Source organism: Neodiprion fabricii, chromosome 4 (assembly GCF_021155785.1).
Source record: "Neodiprion fabricii isolate iyNeoFabr1 chromosome 4, iyNeoFabr1.1, whole genome shotgun sequence".
Classification (NCBI taxonomy): domain Eukaryota; kingdom Metazoa; phylum Arthropoda; class Insecta; order Hymenoptera; family Diprionidae; genus Neodiprion; species Neodiprion fabricii.
Genome location: NC_060242.1, coordinates 8957898 through 8974682, shown reverse-complemented (window position 1 = coordinate 8974682; position 16785 = coordinate 8957898). Strand labels below are relative to the sequence as shown.

Here is a 16785-nt window from a genome sequence, read left to right as displayed (position 1 = left end):
ACTTTGAGCTGCAAATATTTTGAAATAATTTTGAGCTACTTTATTTCTAGTTTTAATCGTTTCAAGAATGTTCCTATGAAGAATTTTTTCTGCTTTGTTGAGTACTTTTAAAATTATGAATTGAAAGAATTCAATGTCTCAAGTTTTGAAAATAACCACAAAATTCCGAGACACTTTTTTCTTTGCTGGAAGTATGTTAAAGATGTGTCGAAGACATATTTTATGAGTTTTTCCAAAATTTAGAAGCTGTAATCGGGTTTTTATTAAGAAAAATTATGCAAGTTCTTGAATGAATATAAAAATTAATAAGGAAATTGAATCTATCACGAGGTAAGTAACAAATTAACTGGAATGAAGAATGAAAGTCTTGTGGATTTATGTTATATTTTGATAAGCTGTTAACATTGTCATTCAGTAATACAACTTTTTAGAAATGTGATGAAAAATTGCTAAAATAATTATTTCACCTTCGGCATAATATTGACGTACTTATCAAACCATATTTTTGTTCTCAATTGTTGAAATGCTGAATATTAATTATTGGCAATTCATAGTTTTTCAAAGTGCTAAAAAGGACGTGAAAAAATCTGTTTCCCACAGGCCAAACTCTGTATAAGTGTTCAGAATTATATAAATAACATTATTGAAAAATCAACGGTTGTTTGTCAATAACTGATTTTCTGGGGGAATAATCCGAAAGCTTTCAGATTATTAAATCCTGTTTCCAACGCAACATTATCCGTAAAGTCAATTTTTATCCGGTGGGCCGCACGTACTACCGTTATCAAAAGATACTTACAGTTATAATCTGCTATTCCGCATCAAAGAAAATTGATGCGAGTATAGTTATACTTTGCACTGTTGCACGTTTATCTAATTTCATGAAGTGAGAATTGAATACATTATTACGTGTCCGAAAGGTGGAGTGGAAAATTTTGAAAAGGTTGCTCAAAAAGATGTATGTGATTTGTAGCCACCTACAATAAGAAGAATATCGAAGGTTACCATCTTAAGGTGACGTCAGTCGTTAGTTTCGTCGAGTGAAGGTCAAACAATTTAAAATTTATTTACAGTATGTAAAAACGATGTTTCGGTCGGGCCCCGCCGACCATCTTCAGGCTAAAAAGATACAGAATGGTTTTGTTAAACATCCTTTTATTTATCTTTAGATAGTGTATTGATTGGGAAAATTTTTTACTAAATTCTAAATGTAGGTATTATTTATTATTCCGAACCATCCACTGTTAATTTATTGAGGGAAGCTTGTTCATGAGGATTCGGTTGCATAAAACTATATTAGTTTATAACGTAGATTAAATATTATCAATTAATATATAAAAGATACGTTAGAAAAGGCAAAATTACAAGGTTTCAAAATGGAATTTAAGTTATAGGAGAGCGATGTTACAAAATTACTTACAAATAAGTGACAACCTTTTCAGCTTACAATTAGATGTTATTTAAACGGCATGATGGAAGGTAGTGACAAGAGGATTGATTGCGATCTATCACCAAAATCGATAGTTCAATATGATAGTGAATTGTCGAAAGTGAGATGTTACCCAAATGTCATTGAGCGTGAAAATTTTGAACAACAGTATATCGAAATATAGATGACTTAGATTTTGTATGTCTGTACGTCTATTAATAGTATTGTTATTTTTACTAATATGGATCATCTCTTTGATATTGCGTTTATACAAATTTGGTTTAGATGTTTATGACCTTTGCGTCAGTCAACGTGTTCACGAAGCACAAGTTGTAAAATAAAATATTTTAATTACATCCACCACTATACCACTTAGTCAATTTCACGACCTTCTTTTTGCTCCTTGTGTTGTTCTTAACGCACAAGCAGCATAAACAGTACGTATAAATACCGAGTCCGTGATACCGGTGATACATCGCACTGCATCCACATCCTTTGGCATTTATTTAATAATCAACTGGTTTAAAAGTGGCGCACAAATGGCGCCTATCAATATGGTTGCCGTTCTGATTCCCGTTCCGTCTTTTGGGACAGTCCCCGACCCCCGTGCCTACAATACCACTTATTGGTGCTCTGTCCGTAAGTCTGTGCTATAGACTTATAAAGATAGACTGAGCGCTCTTATGAGCCGCTTGAAGCAAACATTTAAAGGACAGAAATATGCCGGGAGTGCTCCTTTCTCTCTCTTACGATGTTTGTGGCGGGGATCGAGGCGGCAGAGGAGAATGAGGCGAAATTATGCGCCTATATCTATAGCTGTTCCACTTCCACTGCTCCGTTGACTCCCACCATGACGCCGATTGAAAAGAGAGAGCAGTACCCTCGGTATATCTCTGTCCTATATATGTAAGCGTCAGTGCTTCTTCTAGGAGAGCTCGCCGCTCAGTCTATCTTTATAAGTCTATGGTCTTTGCCCGCAAACGTATGGTTCATACAACGGCCGAAGAGGTTAGGTAACATACCGATAAGATGGCAGCAGGGTAGTTGTGTCGCTGACTCGCCGCCTTCCATCCCGTCGATCCCGTTTACCGTGGAGCTTATTGTTAGCAGAATGCTGTGGCTGTCACTGTGACGCGTGCGTGCTGTGCGTGTTAGATGCCAGTGTGTGCATGCAGGAGTGGCGTCCACCACATTTCGTCATCTGTTGATGCTCGTTAAAGAAAGCTGGGAGGTTACGTTCGGAACCAGCGGTCAGCGATCGGTGTGCACCAGAAGGTCTTATGTTTTTCTCCTTTGGCTGAGTTTCGTTCGTTCAGACTGTACTGGTTTCGTTGGATTTGTTTTGTTTATTTGTTGGTTGAAGTTTCGTCAATGTGTTAGTTAATGTGGGTTGTGCAGCAAATGGCAGTGGTGAAATCAATGTGGCTAAAACATGGCTGAGGAGCTACTGGTTACATTAAACCGGAGCGACACGTCTGGATTTGGTTTTTCGTTGCTCGGGTCAGCCGGTCTTCCACACATCGTTTATGACATCGTTGAGAATTCGCCGGCGGCTGAAAGCGGCAAGGTGAGTTACTACAGTCTCCTCCCCCTCCTCAAAGCTCGCGGTTCGTACGGACGGCAATAATCATCTTTGCACCCGGCAGGGGCGGATTTAGCAGCAGGTAGTCTAAGCTACGTTCTACGGTAGCGGATTATAGGGTAGCGATTTCTTACATATTTTTTCATTTTCATGTAGACGTATAAATTTTCATTGCAAGTACTAAGAGACAAGAATAGTTTGCAGCAAGTGGTTAAGAGAGGTAACTTTTGTAGAATGCCAACCGAAAGTGATAACGTTTTATAGCTACATATATAAATATGAACTAATTTATCAAGTCTGTAGGCTCTGCCAAAACGAAGTTAGTTTAACTGGATAAAAAATAATTAAAAACTATTCCTGTCGATTAATCGTCAAGAATGCTAATTGGCCTAGTTTTGTGGAAGCCCAGAATGAACAGTGGAATCCACATGTCCAGTTTGTATTCAAGCGAAACGAGTGTAGCAGCATTCTAATACGCTTAAAGCCTGATATATTCACAATATTATCATCTCGATTATTTTTCAACGTTTGCTTTGTTATATGATTATTATTATTATTAAAGAAGTAAGAGTTGTGGAGTTATCTAAATGGGAAGTAAACGTGACGTAGATCATGTACAAATTATTAGTTTTATCCTGATGATTCAAAAACTTTCTGTAATACTGGAACAATCGTTAGAAAAATCAACGTTACCTCAGCCTCTGAAATGCATATAATTATATTGTTCATACTAATTAAATATTAAGGTAGTGATTATTTTTTTATGCATTTATGTACATTTTAAGAACTAGAAAGTTGTCTTGTTCCATGCGTTACTTTGTAGTCTTATTATCCACACTATTCACTTCATATTGATAGCACTTAGATTGTATTATTTATTAAAGAGTTCAACCCCATAGTAATGTGAAGCGAAGCAATTTTTTTGATAACTTGAAGGAGTCAAAAAATATTGAAGAAAATACTGGAGAAAATTAGGTATTCGCTATATGTAAATAGCTTGTCACTAAATGTTACCAAATCAGTCTGTGTTACTAACGTGAAATATAATGATTCTATTCTGAACCATTTTGTGGTCATGGTTGCTGGTATGCAGCTATGTAGGAAAACTAATACTGATAAGTATTTAGGCGTACATGTGGAATGGTGCTCGTGGTCGCGTCGCCACATTGACTCTTGTTCAGAAGGACTAGATATTTGCTCTACGTTATTTTAAGGCAAAAACCATCATACCTGTAGGTAAGCTTTGGTACCATATACTATGCACCTTTTATTCACAGTACTGTGACATATGGAACAGTCGTATTGGGGTGTGTCTACCAGGAACAAGTCGTTACCTATTCCTAAATGTTACCAGAGGACTAGTATGAAAAATTATAAATATTGTGCTGTGATAGTGTTTAATGCTTTAGTTGAGAGGGTCAACAAATTTTTAAATTGAAAAGAAACAAATTATATACAACACTAGTCAACAACATTTGTAACAAGGAAGGTTACTTGTTACAAAATTTTGTTCACCAGTGTTACATACAATTTGTCACTTCAATTTTATCTACCCTCATTATAAAACCACATTGATTTTGATCCGATCAGATCTAATTTTTGTGTTACAGCTACAACCAGTAAAATTGAATTTTCTCGTTTTAACTTACGTTTTTTGATTCAGGGTGTTTTGTTACTTATTCTAACTAATTAACTGGTATTTACAGTAAATAACAAAACACCCCGGATCAAAACAGCTAAGTCAAGTTGATAAACATTCAATTTTACTGGCGAAACTATATGCAATGGTTTGGTATTTAAAATGTATATGGTTTTATAATCAAGTTAGATAGGTATTTCACAATTAGTAAGCACCTTCGTTGTTACAAAAATTTGTTGACCAGTGTTCTATAAAACTATATAACCTGATTTTTGTTCATAAAAATTGTATTTTTGAAAAAATTAAAAGAATCGCATTACAATAAAACTATCCGTATCTAAAATATTCTAATATCAATTCGATTATACTAAACCTCGTTTCTAACGTAACAGTTGAAAGTTTTCATGTTGCACACAAAAAGCGAATTTTTGTTGACCAAACATTGTGTAAACGGAAGCTTCTATTACTTTGGTTTAAGGAATACCTATGAAATTTACCTCTATTAAGCTGGCACCGCCATGTAAGAAATATAAAATAATTAAATGCCAATTAGATGCTAATTAAATGTCGTAACGACGAATTTGTCCTTCCGCATTTAAAAAAAAAAATCTTACGGTGCCAGTTTGAATACGAACTAGCAGCGCCGGATCGAAATATCCACCAAGGGTGAGTGATTGCGAAAAAGTAATTACACAGTAATTAAATGCTATAAGTAAATATATGCTTCAAGAATTTCCCAAGCCCGAATTTGCTGCTCATCAATTTCCATTGTTTTTCAAATGCTTTCCTGCTATTTGTGGGATTGCTAACGCTGTCAGCGGGTGAATCTACACTAGGAGTGACAAATTTGACAAAGCAACTACACAGTATTTAAATGCCACTTAGATGCTCTACGAATATCCCAAGCCTGAATTTGATGGTTGTCATTTTCCATTTTTTTTCAAATGCTTTACTACTATTTGTGGGATTGCTGACGCTGTCAGCGAGTGAATCTACACTAGGGGTGAGAAATTCGAGAAAGCAACTACACTGTAATTAAATGCTGTACTCCGAATTTGTCGCTGCGCCTATAAAAAAAAAAAAAACCTGTGGTCCTGCCAACTTGGTTGCGAACTAACAGCGTCACGTCGAAATATCTACTAAAGGTGTGTGATTTCGAAAAAGTAATCACACAGTAATTAAATGCTAATTACATGCGCCAAGAATATGCAAAGCCCGAATAGATGCACGTCTTTTCCATTCATTAAAAGAAAAAGAAATTCAACTATTTGTGGGGCTGCTGACGCTAACAGCGGGCGAATCTACACTAGGGGTGGCAGATTTCAAATAATGATTACACGGTAATTAAATGCCAATTAAATGCGACAGTAATAGGTAGAGTCGAGTAATCAGTGGAAAATACATGAATATTCCGAAAATACATTACGTCACGATTGTTTCTTTCATTGCATGCATTCTGTACTTCTGAAATGTGGGCGTAATCAAATATTCTCACGTTCATATAATCTCCACCGAGAGGGTATCGGTTCTACAAGGATCAGTCTTGCAAGCGATCAGTTTTACAAGTTCGTTTCTACAAGTGGCGATCCTACAAGTTCGTTTTTTCGAGTGCCGATCCTACAAGTTCGTTTTTCCTGACTCGCTTCGAATGGTCCGTTTCTACAAGTGCGGTCCTATAATTTAAATCAGATTAAATCAAAATGTACGAAATTGACAGTTGAATGTATGAGAAACGCACTTGTGAAATACGGACCTTTCGAAACAAATCCGGAGAAACGAACTTGTAGGATCGGCACTTGTAGAGACAAACTTGCAGGACCGTTACTTGTAGAAACAGACCTTCCAAGGCGAATCGGGAGAAACTAACTTGTAGGATCACCACATGTCGAAACGAACTTGTTGAACTGTTCACTTGTAGGACTGATCCTTGTAGAACCGATACCCTTTCGAAGTATCGTGGATTCAAGGTAACGTACATCATTTCGATTTTCGTACTTCACTTACGTTACTCGAATGACCGCTATGAATGAACATCAGAACGTTGGCTGCTAGCTTCAGCCTCGTGGGCTATACATATATGTAAGGAAATTGGTACAAAGCGGAAGGCCGGACTATTTTAAAAGTAAGTCGGTAAACCACGAACGGCTAAGCTAAGACGGAGCAATATACATGTATGGAGGACCAGCTTTCCCAGTACAGATTGTCATTTATTGCGCAAATGTTCAGTTGGGAGTATAGTCTAGCGGGCCACCACTAGAGTGCGCGACGAGCGGCGTGTGGCGATACTTTTGAATCAAAAGCTCTGCAATCCAATGGCGAAAGGCGATTGATCGTACTTGTGGTCAATTTGAAGGGTTGCCGTATTCTTTCAATACATGTACTGCCGTAGTAATATTTACCACAAAAGCAAGGGCAAGGTCACGTGTTCTTCGATAATTAAACCAGCACGCAATTTTTCTTGAAGATTTTAAGTCCCGTCGCTCTTAACAGGTAAGTGTATTGCTTTCATCGAGCTTGTTTTTATCGATGTTAGAGAAACATTCAATGGCTAAATGAGGGTTTTTTTTCTTGTTATTGATTAATGCTTTACTACCATTGAATTTACGTAAAATGGTTCATCGCGAAGACTGATTGTAAGAAAATGAGTATAGCTAATTGCACTTTGTATACATTTCTGTCTTACTGCGAAAATTAATATGTAATAAATTGAATCTTGTAATCATTAAAAGGATTTTTCTATTTTCTACTTTATTTTATCCCATAAATTATCCAGTCAGTCTCACAATGTTTTACACACTGTACCTGGAAATCGGTAACATTAGGGAAATATACGGAAACTCCTCAGCGATTGTAGCGATTAGCGGATTTCAAAATTGTTGCCAAAAAACAGGCCGATTCCCAGAAATGCATATGCGTAAATTGAGTTCTTAAATATCAAAGATAATTTTATTTCCATCCGTAGCTGCAGCGAAAATCGTCAATAATTACATATATTTCTCTCGGAGAATCAGGACAGTTTATACGCAGATTTCAGTACAGACTGCGTTACATCAGAATGGAAAAAGGCGGTAATACTATGATCGCCATTCGATATTTCGTAACAGTTTGTGTACCCTACAAAAAAAAATCTTGTTTCAGGTAGTAACGATATCGTAACGATTCACGTTGAAGAAAAATCGTTATTTCATAATTTTGAAACTGTTTGAAATTTAGTAAACCATAATACAACGAAATATACTCATATCGTGCAATCCTAATGCCTTCAAAATCATTGTAAAAATAAGAAAATAGTGATTTTTTCTCAACGTTTCGTTACAGTAACGTTACTTAATTCAATCTCGTAATAAAAAGACAGGTGTACAAACTGTAGCTGATACAGCTGTATGTACCTGATTCACGGGGATTTTCTATTCCGTCGGCTTTGAGCTAGTTGGAAAGCTCGAATTGCCAGAACAGCAGGATGGAATAGGACAGTATGGAATTCTCAAACCTTACGCAAATTAATATAATTGTTTCCACTAATTCTCACTGGACAAATCTTAATAGCTGAAAACGCCATAAAACTCTGAAGAGGATAGGGATCGTTCAACAATTTAGCGATGACAACAAGTCTTTAAAATGTTTTTTGCTTTTATTTCAGTATGTAATTCTAGAAAATATTGCTACATGTTTGAAAAATGTTTTACAGCCACAGTTTATGGAAGTCTAAAATTTAACCGTCTGAAAATGATTAGAATACATGTTAACATGCTGTGATGTCCTTTCATTACAAACACAAATAATATAATTTACTCGATTCTATCGTTCAATACTTCAAATGCGTCAGTCGCGTCCATTGCCGCATGTACACTTGGGGACAATGAATCTGACACGGCTAATTTTTTACACTAGACAGTTATGTTGGCAATAGACAGAAACTTACAGTGCCATAGTCGGCCGAGCGCGAAACAAATTAAATCTCAATAAACATAACATAACCCATGACCGTCGAATCTAACCTTAGAATACCGCGGGGATAACGACTTGTTGGATTGATACGTATTCTAAGGTTAGATTCGACGGTCATGGGTTATGTTATGTTTATTGAGATTGACTTTGTTTCGCGCTTGGCTGACTATGGCACTGTAGATTTCTCTGTGTTGCCAACTTAATTGTCTAGTGTGAAAAATGAGCCGTCTCAGTTTCATTGTCCCCACGTGTACAATTTACGAAACCTATAGTCGAAACCGACGACAGCGCGGTCTACCGGCGAGGCAATGAATTCTATACCCTGGCTGCGGCTTGGAGCCAAGCAGGATAAGCGTAGGTGTCCATCCCATTAAATATTGCTTTGTGAAGCTACTGTACTCCTGATTCGAATCATGCCCACACATCTGCGCTCGCTCGCATACATTTATTAAATCCATTTGCAAAGCCTATGTAATAGCCACCTAGGAGATTTTGAGCATTCTAGCTAGATCTGATGTTTCCCATCTGACTGGTCTGTGGGAGTCTCATTGGATTAAGGTCGAGTGACTGTTTTTTAAAACCAGCCGGGGGCACTTTTATTGTGAGCGACGCGAACGGTAGCCAGCGCCTGGTGGCCGCTCGCGGTATTACGGGTACCGGATTCGAGTACTAGTGAGGAGATGGCGGCAGTAGATCGGTTTCAGGTAGATATAGGATATCAGTAAACGGATTACCGACCCGGCTACCGGCCATATCGTCGCAACTTACAACCAGATCCAATTAGAGTTACTTTCTGTCCAACTTGCTTTCGTCGTATCAATGCAAGACAGTAAGATTGTTTTTTATCTCGATAACGCAACGGGACATGGATTCTCCTCGTATTAAGAACTGTAGACCTCCTCTGAATCTTTTCAGGGTCTGTAGAAATTAGCGATTTGCAGTAATGGGATGCTAGTATAATTTCTTTTTTTTATTCGCCTTTTTCTTACCATGAACAGCTACAACTATTGCTCGTATTAACATATATCTATAGAACTGATCGAGTTCTGTTCAAATCTTAGAAAATCGAATAGCTGTTTTAAAAAAAAGTTGTGCACCGTAATGTTGACAGCCCATTTGTAAACTAGTCGGATGAACTAAAATGCATAGCTTTTTTGCAGCAGACACGACCGCATAATCGCATTCGCAGCCTTCGAGAGGCGTGAATTCGTTGGCTATTGTATTCGATGTTTGCACTTGTATGACGAGTCGATTTATGAAAAATGGGGAAAAAATAATTCAAAAAAATGAAATCTAAAGACGTCTTAACGTGTAATTTCATAGATCATTAACGGCTAATTATCGTCAAGGTTTTATTTCGATATTTGTAAGTGGTTGTGCTAACTAACGAACGTTGTGTTGAATAAAGGTTTAAATCTTGTCAGCCGTGGAGTATATTGGTGGACTATTTAATTTTCCAGGAATTATCATCCGTAATCTGAAAATATGAAGCGACTTCTTAACAATATATGGCAATACCTCTAAAATGTACCTCAAAATCTTATAACAATCATCGACATAGAAGTACGTAGAACATACGGAGTGGCGCGAAATTTCAAACTCCATCAGTCAATTGACAGCGCAATATTATATTGTGTAGCAAGGAAGCAAACGCTGTTTTCGCTACCGTGCGCGGGGGTTGCAATACACCGAGGGAACGAAACGGTCCCTCTGGGTGTGCATACGATATTTTTTTTCACTATGCACAGGGGCTGATTTTGCAGATCGATCATGTCAATGGGATAGAGGGTGGGATTCATACCCGTCGATAGTGTTGTTTTGAAGGTGGTGTAACTACTGTAGACAAAGTGACACTTTGGTCCCTCATTATAGGGAGCCAAATAGGCCTTTCCATGCATGTAGATGTGGAAGAAAGCTCATGTAATCTTCCGTCACGTCTATTATTCAAGGAAAGAATTTGTATGTGACATCACAAACAAATGGAAATTTCCATTGGTTGAAGCGAACAACCATAAAATAAATCATTGATAGATTGAATTTTATAATAACTGACCACCATGTTGGACCAGCTATGCTGAATTCATTTCCAAGATATCAGGTAGTATTAATGAAGTATTTATCTACTACGTGAGGAAATTTGCGATTTTTATAGATACACGATAAAAAAAAAGAACATTTTAAGACTTGCATTAGAAAACCGTCGTCGCATATTGTTAAATTCGAGTAAACATTCTGTGAAACCAGTCGAAAGTACCTCTGAAATGATGCATTACTCACGAAACGAACTTCGACGAAACACTAATTGTGATAGTGTCACTGCAACTCGAATGCGTATACATCAATTGCGTTGGGTACGCATTACCTAAGAAAATAGGTCACTTATACAATGAATCAATAAGATAGCGGCGATTCCCTAGCGTCATTAATTCCTCAGTTTATATTGGTGGAAATTGCGACGTGCTCGCTTGATGCTCACGATTATACACCCCTGCCGTGTGCTTTAAATTTGATATTCTTCTAACCTAACATAAAACGTACATTGCTGTGCCACACAGAAAATCGTTGCTAAATAAGGACTCTGCAAGATGCCGAGTGCCTGCGATCCATTAATTTCGTCTTTTTGGTTCGTGCATCTTTTAAGTATCGCTGACATATTTTCCACGACGGTCGATGAGGCAGGGGTGAGAATAACTTGCAGGTGTACAAGGAGGCTTCGATGGTAGTTCGACTTATTTTCGAGTCCCAAGGCACAAAATGAAGTGTGGATGAAGTGTGTGCGGCATGGTGCACGCTTGCCTACCTTGGGGGGTGAACGCACGTACCTCGCAAACTTACCAAGTTATCTGACCCCAACGGTTATATTTAGTTTTTACCCGTAGGGTGTTGCAGCTAGGTGGAACAAAGATAAAAACGAGCGTAATGTAGCTTAAACAAGTTGGGCCGAACAGCCATCTGCTTGCTCGCCGACTTCGATGCAAACGACTTGTCGGTTCAGCTTCAAACAGTTGAAGCATTTTTAAGCGCCGCAATTTATTGCTTCGAATTCGTTAATTCTTTCATCTTTGGGTGCATACAGTAGACTTCCGAAGATGACACGAAATCAAGTCCGTCCGTACGTATTTTTTTCGGAAGCTCACTGTAAACCTACCTTAACCCATACCATATGAGCTGGGAATTAAGAGAGGCGAACTAATAACACGAAATTGCATGCTAAGGAGACTGAGCTATTTGAAACTTACGAGTACTCGCCTATAATTGAGAAAGAAGCCTATCGAAAAACAAACGAGATGCAGAAGAGGCCATAAGGAAATAATCTTATACCGCTGAATCTCTTTAATCCACAGTATAATAGGTAATATTGCCCGTAAATTCCCAAAACCTAATTTTAAGACTATCCTTCGCCTTTGCACAATAACTGTGGAGTGACGGTGAAGCCTTATATAGGGAGAATTTCATGCGAACCCGACTAACGTCTAACCTTCACCATTTTTTACTCTCTTCACAATTTTTTATGCATTCATTCCAACTCTGAAACAGTACCCTGATCTTTTTCCGCTTTTTTACTTGACCGATTAATGATTTATAAATATTCGAAGTGTTTTTGAAAACGACCATTTTTTAAATATTCAAAAAAATCTCAAAAGCTGTGTTTCCTGTTCCAAACATTTCAAGACCGGGCTCAAGATAGACCGATTTCTTTCCAATTTTTTTAGCACTTTCAATTTTTTACAAAAGAATACTAACGTCGGATTTATTGGTGGGTTAAATGTCAGATTTTCTTCACTATAAGTTTCTCTCATTATCGACACATGCAGTGAATCCTTATGTATTTGTGGCACGTACAATAAATGCTATAGTATTCTCTCAAAAATAATATAAAATGAAAATACGAATATATGAAGGGAATAGGTCGTATGTTAGCCAGATACAACCGTTTTGTTTTTTATTAATAAGTATACCTGATAAAAAGTTCAATACAGAAGCTAGTGACCATTTTTTTTCGCAGACGCTCTATAAACCATTTTGTCGCATAAATAAATTGAAATCTGCAAAAATTCAGCAATCTTAAAACAAAATTTTTGTAAATAAAAATAAAAGGTCGTAACCACTAATTTTTTTTTCTTTTTGCAAACACTTTACAGACTACTGGAACATATCAAAAATTGAAACTAACCAAGTTATGATGCTATCAGGATGTCGATTTTCTGAACCTCGACTATCCATATCATCAATTATCGGAATAGTAAGAATAGCAATAATAATTTCCAGCGATTACGAACCTGTGGAATTATTCGACATAGGTTATCAGGGCTGAATCAGTAGCAGAAGGTCGTATCCACCAGTACATATGACCTTTTACTCCTAATCAAACTATTACTCAATTTGTACGTTTCTGACCATATTTTCATGTTTTAAGCCTAGATACGATCAAAAGAAAATATACAACTCCTCACCTTTTTTAACTGCAAAAGGTCGTAAAATGGCGCTTACGACCTTGTGCCATTAGACACGCGGTATTTCACTATCACTTGTCAAGTTACGAGTCATTTTTACCGGATACTTTGAACTAAGCTGTTCACGTAACTGTCGCAATTGTGGTATCCTATCATTGTAGCTCCCCAAAAATATGTTGAATCTCCTCAATTCGAAAGATTGTTTCGAACCACCTTTCGACGCGGACGGTGTCGCGCCTGGGTAATTGGTCCAAACCGGACCGCCGTCCCAAAGAAGATCAAATCCGCCAACCCTCGTTTCGCTGCCGGTCAAAACTCCTTCAAAGTCCAAGATCGTCAACGCGTCATCCAACAAATCAAATTTCAATCTGTAATCCTCGCTGTCCGTCGCTGCGAGAGCTGGTGAAGCGTTGACCTCCAGCAACCAGGGCGTCAGATGTTCGTCCAAGAGGATGTCGTAGCCGTATAATTCGAACGAATTTTTTCCTTGCATGATCACCATCTTCACAGCCTGTAAACTGGCCATAATTACACCTACAACACATTAAGGATATCAATATAAGGCTTTGTTAGACTAAAAAATAATGTTCCGCTAGTTGGATGAGTTTGGAGAAAGAAATAGCTGATACTATATGCAGCTTACAATCAGAAGGCTTTGGATATTTCTACATGGGCCGCTTTGGTTGCGAATAAAAAGCCTCAAATTCCCTCCGCGATCGTGATATTTACTTTTTTATTTCACCTCTTTTTTACTTTTCGTCGCCGTTAGTGATATGATGAAAAGTATTGGTTTCGGTTGAAAATCACTTTTTCTAATTTCAACAAATCTCTACGTTTTCGAACCTCCAGAATCCCAAAAACAGGTCTTTAGAAAGATATTGGTATGTCAGTCTGTTAGTCTTTTCGAAAAACTCCCGCGTTGGTCTCAGAAACGGCTCCGTAAAATAAATCTAAAGCTTACAAGATTTTATAACGAAATGATGGGCATGAAAAATTGCCATGTCCCGTTCAATTTGAAACTTCCAGTTCTACCGGAAATAAATTGATTTTCAATGTTTTACCGACAAACATAGACCTTTTCCTCCTTGTTACTTTTTATAAATAAAGGATTATGTTTTTCCCAGATTGTATATTTTTTTTAAATAAAATGTATAAATTTTTCGTTTTTCACAAAAAAAAAGAAACTTTTTAATTCTTCTTTCAAAAATTTTTCATTTGGCTCCCAAGTCCTATCAGTTTCAGATTTTTCACTCGGCCGTTTTCGAGATCATCGCGAAAGTTTGTCGGACAGACCGACAGATTCTTCCCTTTTCATGAAAATGAAAAGTGCACTGAGAGAAAAATTTGCGCATATAGTTAAAAATCTGTATAGTTAAAATATTATAGTCGGAAAAATAATTTTTATAGTAGAATTTACTCAAATTATCGTTTGGCGCACTATAAACACAATGTTAATTTTACCACACACTTCTAGTTGATCCAGGAACGTCAAAGGAACTATAATAATCGTACAATTAACTATATTTTTTGTTATAATGTTCACCATACACAGATGTTCATCAGGGTTATAGTCGTATAGTGCGGTGAACTCTGTTCTGTAGTCTTCGATAGTACAGAGTATGGTTTAATTAACTAATTTATAATCAACTATTTACGGATAAGTATTTATACCACCCGAGATGATTCCTGCAACTTTTGTCAGAGTTGAATGCACCATACATAGCTTGACTCGACTTAAATATGGTTAACGCTAATACAGTAATTATTCAGACAAGATCCTACGAACATAGTTTCAACAACTAAACATAAACTGTTGAAAATATTTAAAAATCTACGACACATTTACAACACAAAAGTGTAGTTGAATTACAAATTTCGTGTTATAAAGTGAATTACTAAGCATTCTCAATAAATGTGCATTATAATTTTGTCATTTTGCTTAACTTAGTTGGAAACACGCAAAAGGGTGTTTTGAATTTACTTCATTGTGCAGTAAATGTATCAGGTATATTTGGAAATTTCATTTACGGTACTTGGAATTTACTAAAAATTCTGCTGAATTCACTTGATAAATGGAATAATCTTATTGATCAGTTTTCAGTGACTGTACTCGTCATGTCCCTCTAAAGGTTAAGGAGATCCCCAACCTTCATTTCTAGCTATATGAAGCAACGATGTCCCAGAGCTGAAACTTTTTTAATATGAGGTATTATTTACGTGGAATTCAACTATTAAAAAATAAAAAAATTAAACAATTGTGGTACGGTCTGTTTAATTTATTTTTCATCGAAAAAAAATGAGATATCGCATAATTCATACGATTGATCTTTCAAAATCGAATTTGCAACACGTACAAATTTTTTCATATTTTTAAATTAATTTTTGGCATTTTTGATGTATTTTTTCCCTTGAAAACATTGTTGTTTTTTTTTTTTGCACGATATCAAAGGCAGACGAATATTCCATTCTGTATTTATCATTTTTATTCATACGATAATAGAATATTATCAGTACCCTCCACGCATATATATATTTCCGGACGACTGTCTTTCTACACCGTCTGTTATTTACTACAATTATATTCAATGATTTCTCGAAAAATCGAACTTCATTGTAAAATTCATATCATGCTTTTGTGGATGATGCCTGTGTATAGACACACTATTCAGGTAAATATAGTAGATCATTTTTCCCATTTAAAAGTTATCAGTATCAGACGTTCTCGTTTATACCTCCGCAGTCATGCCGGAGTAGTTGCATATTCTATACATTCACGTTTACTGTACTTCTTCTACCCGTATCCCACCAGTCAGTCATATAAATGCCGGCGAAAAGAAAGTAGTCTTCGTATTTCGAAAATTTAGTGCGTAGGAGATGGGGGGAGTAATAATTGTACCACCCAAATGAGAGACGAGTCCACGTGTGGATCAAGTACAGACGTTTTGGAGATTGATAAAGAACCACAACTCAATCAGCCACTTCAAAATATTTATACATATAAATTAGACATTATAAAACGTGTATCGACAACTTCAATGCGGTTTTTTCCCCTGAAATTCACCCTTCCTATGCATGCAATATTCAAAACGTCATCTGCATGTAAGATCTATGACAATGTTTGACTGTGGCGATAAGGTTTAGGTATCAGTATATGATGAGTGTTACGGGCAACATGAGTAGGCAGTCATTAAACTATATATATATTTCAAGCAAAAAAAAACAATGTTCGGATGAAAAAAAACTTTACTTTTCGTAAAAAATATATCAAAAATGCCAAAAATTAATTGAAACATCTGAAAAAATTTGCAGGTGCTGTAAATTCGTTTTGGAAAAATTAAACGTATAGATTTTGCAATATCTGATATGTTTCGATGAAAAATAAATTAATCAGACTTTACCACAAACAATCGGTTCATTTTTTATTTTATGATGGTTGAATTCTCCGTACAAAATACCTCATATTAAAAAAGTTTCAGCTCTGGGACATCGGTGCTTCGTATAGCTAGAAATGAAGGTTGGGGATGCCTTTAAGTTTGAAACTATTCGTACGTATTTATAATATAACTATCATTGTACCATATATTATGCCTCTTCTACGTCGGAAAAATATATACAGTCACAAAAAACGAAAGCAATAAATTTACAAATCGGTCAACTAAAAGGCTAATGAAGATTGAGATAAAATATTTCATTAGTGAACAGAAATTATCTGGCATACTAACAAAAACCATGG

At 36.5% G+C, this 16785-nt stretch overlaps 1 protein-coding gene across 3 annotated transcripts in view; it reads left to right on the top strand.

Annotated features, from left to right (window-relative positions):
• Positions 1-2539: 2539 nt before the first annotated feature.
• The window catches only part of LOC124180937 (PH and SEC7 domain-containing protein), a 76206-nt gene continuing 61960 nt past the window's right edge, over positions 2540-16785 (top strand). The window contains exons 1-2 of one of the 3 annotated variants that reach the window (XM_046566892.1): positions 2541-2704; positions 2828-2996. In XM_046566892.1, coding sequence (XP_046422848.1) covers positions 2862-2996 — 135 coding nt within the window. In that variant the 5' untranslated portion in view covers positions 2541-2704; positions 2828-2861. Of the gene's footprint in view, positions 2997-16785 lie in introns of all 3 variants that reach the window. The other 2 variants (XR_006870341.1, XM_046566891.1) reach the window with 2 other exon arrangements.